Here is a 5953-nt window from a genome sequence, read left to right as displayed (position 1 = left end):
GACTTACACCCTATAGAGCTTTGCAAAAAAAGGCCCCCTCCCTTCTCATGCGGCTTCAAGAAAGCCACATTTCGGATCTCTGCCAACTGCATTCATGTTCTCAGCTAATAAGAGTCAAAATGCTAAAATAAGATAGATAGATAGATAGATAGATAGATAGATAGATAGATAGATAGATAGATAGATAGATAGATGTTGTAAACGGGAATGATTTACTGTTATCACACGTGTGTTTTGAAATACACAATGTATAACCAAACGTTACAAACGTTTGGTTATACATTGTGTATAACCAAAAGGCACCAAGTAAAATGTTATATTTTTGCCCAATGCAGAGACGATTAATTGTGATTGTTGGTTAAACAACATGCTCGTGTATGACTGAATTATTAGACATGTAAGCCATAGGCTGAAGTTAAGATAATGATTATTTTTCCTAGAGTTCTATCAGATAAACACATTTTCAGTAACTTTGTTAGGACAACCTAAAACAAACATTTGCAATGACTATTGTCCTCTGGTTATTTACAGCTTATAATAGAGATTATTCAACTTTTGAAACGGGAGATAAACAAGGGTCATGGTATTGAAGCGACAGAACGCTCGCCCGGTTACCTTACCTGCAAAATACTGCCTGCACTAACCAATCAAATTAAACCACTGAGACGAACTGCCATTTTCAATACCAAATCGTGCCAATCAACAGACATCTAGCCAATTAACTTCCTTCTTTGGCGTCACGTGCCAAAGGGAGAGCTGAGCTCTCATTGGGCGTCATAGCACTGCCTCCCGAGTTCATTTATGTGCAGGGAGTGAGTGATTGACTTTATCAGTCCAAGGACATCATTCGTCTGGAAAGGGGGGGAAGTTTGATCATCTTTTTCACGGATCCCAGTTACGGGAGTTTCTCTCTGCTGTGTAAGCGAAGGATTGTTTTTTCGTTGTTTTGCCTTTCTACTTTTAAATTCTTATTTGCCGTTTCAACGCACTGAAATCGGGTTCCCGTTATTCGAGGTTAGAGTGAGCTCCACTAACCTGGAGTTTCAGTTGAATTTTCTTTTATTTCGTTATAAGTTCGCTTGAGCCCAATGACTATGCTCCTTGACAGCGGTCCGCAGTTCCCATCGCTAGGAGTGGGAGGTTTCGGAACACCGCGACACCATGAGATAGGGAACAGAGACCCAGGTTTGGGACTCAACCCCTTCGCTGATTCATCCCACTCCGCAGCTTTCAAACTCAGCCCTGTGGCTCACGATATAGCCTCCAGCCAGACTTCAGCTTTTACCCCGCAAGCCAGTGGATACGCAGCTGCCCTGGGACACCATCATGGCGGACAGGTGGGTTCGTACGGCGGTGGACCGTTCAATTCAACCCGGGACTTTCTATTCAGAAACCGTGGCGTTGGAGAGTCCGCTGCATCTAGTGCCCAGCATGGGATCTTTGCCGCTTCTGCGGGGAGCCTGCATGGACCCCCTGGAATCTCCGATAACCCAGGACATCTGTTGTTTTCAGGGCTCCATGACCAGGGCGTGAGCCATACTTCACCAAGCGGACATGTAGTCAACAGTCAAATGCATCTTGGTTTACGCGGGGACATTTTTGGAAGACCCGACCCATACCGTCCGGTCGCCAGCCCTCGGACAGACCCCTACGGCGCTCAGCTCCACAACTACAACCACCCAATGGGGATGAATATGGGGATGAATGTGCCGACACACCACGGTCCTGGGGCCTTCTTTAGATACATGAGGCAACCCATAAAGCAAGAAATGTCGTGTAAATGGATAGATGAGAACCAGATGAACCGACCCAAAAAGACTTGTGAAAGGACTTTCAGCACAATGCACGAGATGGTGACGCACGTCTCCATGGAACACGTTGGCGGCCCGGAGCAAAGTAACCACATTTGCTTTTGGGAGGATTGCCCGAGAGAGGGGAAATCATTTAAGGCCAAGTACAAACTCGTGAACCACATTCGAGTGCACACTGGAGAGAAACCCTTCCCCTGTCCATTCCCTGGTTGTGGAAAAATATTCGCCAGGTCTGAAAATTTGAAAATTCACAAAAGAACACACACAGGTAATTCACTTTTCTCATGTTTGCTGACAAAAACCACACGTTTACGTTGACTATCCATAGACCGCTATTTTATTTTTGCAGTAGGCATATTGCATGGGAAAGAGAATAGGCATATTGTGGAGAGATTGTTGCATTTTATAACTTAATGCTCGAGAGAAGGCCGCAATTGGTTTGTAGTTTATACTGGGATATATAATAAATACGTTGGAACGAAAATACCCATAATATTATTTTATGCACTGAAGATTGCATTTGTTGAAGGATCGGATAGTCTAATTTAAGCCTATCTCAAGATATATTAAATGTGCATATTTTGACGTTGGCATGTGTGGACATATTTCTCGATTAGAGAAGCTATTCTGCACGCTCTCGAGGTGTTGATCGAGTTGTGTGTGTATTAAGGGAGAGGCGGACACATACTTTCTCAAAACGAGTGTGAGTGAAGAAGCCTAAACTACACTACGATGGACTCCCTCGGTGCATGGTTTTGTGTGAGTCTGAACAATTGGCCCGGTTACTCTCTCTCTTGTTTTACTAGGCTGGGCTATAGGCTACTACTCCATCCTACACATCAGTGCAGCAGTTGGGTATTAGCATTGTAGCCTAGGTAAACACACTACGACAAAGCATACAACCGTTGCCTAATATCAAAGTACATACTACATCAAACCCCTACAATAGCATTCGCTGATCCATGTTTGTGCACGTTTATCTGTATCCTAAAAATGTAGGCCTGTATTGGACACATGCTATTGCTATTCACAGGGCAAACGTCATCAACGGTGAACATATGCATATGTCGTGGTGGGAGGCTAATCAATCTACTTTGTATAGGGGTTAACGAATTGTGTTTATTCCATCTTGCAGGTGAGAAGCCGTTCAAGTGCGAATTTGACGGCTGCGACAGACGCTTCGCCAACAGCAGTGACAGGAAAAAGCACATGCACGTGCATACTTCTGACAAGCCATACATCTGCAAAGTGTGCGACAAGTCCTACACGCACCCCAGCTCTCTCAGGAAACACATGAAGGTAATTACCGTGTCAATTACACCTTAAACACATTCATCAATTGACCCAGACTGGCTAATCAAAGCATCAGCCCCGAAACAGAATCACACTCAGCTGAAAGTTTTCACTGCGTTTTCAATAGGTTGGAGTGTAGCATAATGTTAATTTCCCAAATATTACTACTTACTTGGAGGCTAAGTTTCAGAAGCAAATTACGCTGCAAACCTTCAATGTAATTGCAATTTGATAGATCAAAGGGTCAATTGTAAATTGACTTATGTTGAGTGTTTATCAGTGTGTAACATTTTCAACGTTCTTCTTCAAGCTATAGGCCTATAGATATATCAATATAATAGCAACTCCTCATGTATTTTTTAAATTATTATTATTACAGGTACACGAGTCTCAATGTTCTGAGTCCTCTCCAGCAGCAAGTTCTGGATATGAGTCGTCCACACCACCAGTTCTGGTGTCAGCGAACACTGAAGACCCAACAAAAACACCACCGTCAGCCGTTCAAAACACATCTGGGCACAGCGATGCAGGACTGCCACCCAACTTTAATGAATGGTACGTTTGAAGTCAGAAGCAAGCTCTCAATGTGGACAAAGAGGTTTTAAGGAAACCTTAAAAAGTACTCACACCAAGGTGTACACAAAATGGGATTGGAACAACTCGAGGAGATGAGAGCAAGCCAGCAGCAGCAGGCCTCGTCCTTTCTCAGGATTCGAAATGTGACTTTTATTCCGAGTTCGAAGAGAACAAATAAATCATAAATAAGGAAATAATACTTTCTAAGAATAAAAAAACATGTTTTTCCCCCTTTTTTAGTTTACAGATTTCAGATAATTATTTTATTTTTCATTGTATGTATTTTCTCAAATTTTTATTTAAAAAAATAATGGAGAAGGAAGAATATTTCACGGTGTTTTATATAATGGTGACACACTACTGTCGCCTTTCAATTGATTGTTAAAAATTCAGACAGTCTTAAGAAACGTGCCAAAGTCTTTGTCTTGAACTTGAACAAAAAATAAATAATAAATAAATATATACTCGTGAATGTATTTCCTTGTTTGATGGGGTCGAATTGTCAATGTCTGTTTTCAGGTGGAGAAATGTGGTATTAGGTTACGATTGTTACCGTTAAATATAACGTTGCCTTTGTTAATAACGTTGTAAATACATATTCATGATGCCATATTTATCAATTTGTAATTTAATTATGGATATAAGTTCTAAAACTTAAATGATATTTATGAAAATGTTTTCTAACAAGACTGTACAGTTTTGGGTCATAACCAGCTAGCATTAAACAACTATGATCAACTATAAAGCTCCAATATTGCGATTGTATCTTTTTTTAACCAATACATGTGTCTTATTTGGATCTAAGATATCGTCTATATAAATGTTATGGATTTGTCTATATGATGCTGATTTTTCCATCACTTATTGTTTAACTTGTGAGACCATTGACATGTAAATCATCAATTCTGTAAATCTGAATTGTAATCAATTGAGTTGGCAAACTATATAAAACGGTTCTGTCGTATCTTTTTGGTCAAATTATCTTTTTTTGTGTATTTGACTTTTATAGAATCAGAGAGTAGAGTTCATTTGTAGCATGATTTCTGATTCGAAAGATCCATCAGCCATTGACAGATGTTATACCTAGTTCATTCACGAATTCCACACCAAGGTGACAATATTTGGAGTATTTCAAATTCGGGTCAAATACCCAAACATATGAGCCAGTATGGCATTCCTTTATAGTTCCAACAATGTCTTTGTGCAAGTATGTTTAAATGTGTGCATCGGCAACAATGAAACTGTCACAACACAGTATCTTCAAAATAAAAGTTTTTTTGTCTGTCAGCTTGCATTGTTTTAAATGTAATTATTCTGTGAAACTAAGCGTGTTATTTGTTATAAGTACTGTGGTGTTGCATATAGAGCAGTTTGATTATACATTTTGCTTGTTTTGTGTGAATAACCTGTCGAGAAAACCTTTTTGTGTGAATTAAGTCTAAGGAACACTAATAGTTATAGGCTATGTGGGTTGGGGAAAATATGTTCAGTGGCACAAAGAGTTACAGCATTGCATTGTAACCTATTTTCAAGAATTGAATCTTATGCATACCACAAAATATATTGTGCATATGAGAACGATTTCAGACCACCAGCACTACTTTTAAAACAACATGTAAAAACAGTACCTCGTAAGTGACAGTGATATATAAAATACGTTTATTTAAATAATTTAAGGAATATATGTTTTATATACTATTTTCTATACATTAATTTAAAATAAATACTTTTTTCTTATTCCCACAACCCTTATGCTCCATGCCCTGAAGTCGGAGCACATTTCTGATTTAGAAACGCAGCTAGAATGTGATGTTGTAACACTTTCTGGGAGAAATGGGTCACACTCCAAGTTATTCCTGAAAAGCAAATGTTTTACTGATGAACTGTGTCACTGTGCCACAATCGAGGCAAACGATGATACAACAGCGAGCCTATTCCTTATTTAGCGGGAAGAGACAAAGGTTCATTGTACAATTTAAAGTAGGCTATCGTTTGTTGGTTTGTTTGTTTTACCAACTATTTATGAAGAAATGTGAACAAACATTTTGAATGAAATAAAAATAAATAATTAAAACTAACGAACTGTGACGTTTATCATTTTTTGTCATTGTTGTATTAGCTTATACTCTCTGCTAAGATCATATAGAAATTACATTTGTCTGTGCGAGTCGGCACTTCACTTGAACTTGACACTGAGGAAGGCGCCATTTTAGCATCTTGTTTCTGGGAAGATGGACTGGAAAAGTTATCGACTGTAAGCTACTTGGTGCTTT

General features: G+C 39.4%; 1 protein-coding gene across 1 annotated transcript; it reads left to right on the top strand.

Annotated features, from left to right (window-relative positions):
* The first annotated feature begins 858 nt into the window (after nucleotides 1–858).
* LOC139391125 (zinc finger protein ZIC 3-like) lies at nucleotides 859–5680 on the top strand. The gene is made up of 3 exons (XM_071138669.1): nucleotides 859–2079; nucleotides 2947–3110; nucleotides 3484–5680. Exons 1-3 carry the CDS (start codon nucleotides 1089–1091, stop codon nucleotides 3667–3669), a joined length of 1341 nt encoding a protein of 446 aa, XP_070994770.1. The 5' UTR covers nucleotides 859–1088; the 3' UTR covers nucleotides 3670–5680.
* Nucleotides 5681–5953: the final 273 nt, after the last annotated feature.

Source organism: Oncorhynchus clarkii, chromosome 31 (genome assembly GCF_045791955.1).
Source record: "Oncorhynchus clarkii lewisi isolate Uvic-CL-2024 chromosome 31, UVic_Ocla_1.0, whole genome shotgun sequence".
Lineage (NCBI taxonomy): Eukaryota > Metazoa > Chordata > Actinopteri > Salmoniformes > Salmonidae > Oncorhynchus > Oncorhynchus clarkii.
The sequence above is the reverse complement of the archived record's forward strand: the minus strand, read 5'-3'. Positions and strand labels throughout refer to the sequence as shown.

Excerpts from the sequence above, each read along its gene's own strand:
- LOC139391125 (XM_071138669.1), top strand. The coding sequence starts at position 1,089 with ATGACTATGCTCCTTGACAGCGGTCCGCAGTTCCCATCGCTAGGAGTG. Across the intron at positions 2,080-2,946 it reads TCACAAAAGAACACACACAG|GTGAGAAGCCGTTCAAGTGC; the intron begins GTAATTCACTTT and ends TCCATCTTGCAG. Across the intron at positions 3,111-3,483 it reads CTCTCAGGAAACACATGAAG|GTACACGAGTCTCAATGTTC; the intron begins GTAATTACCGTG and ends TTATTATTACAG.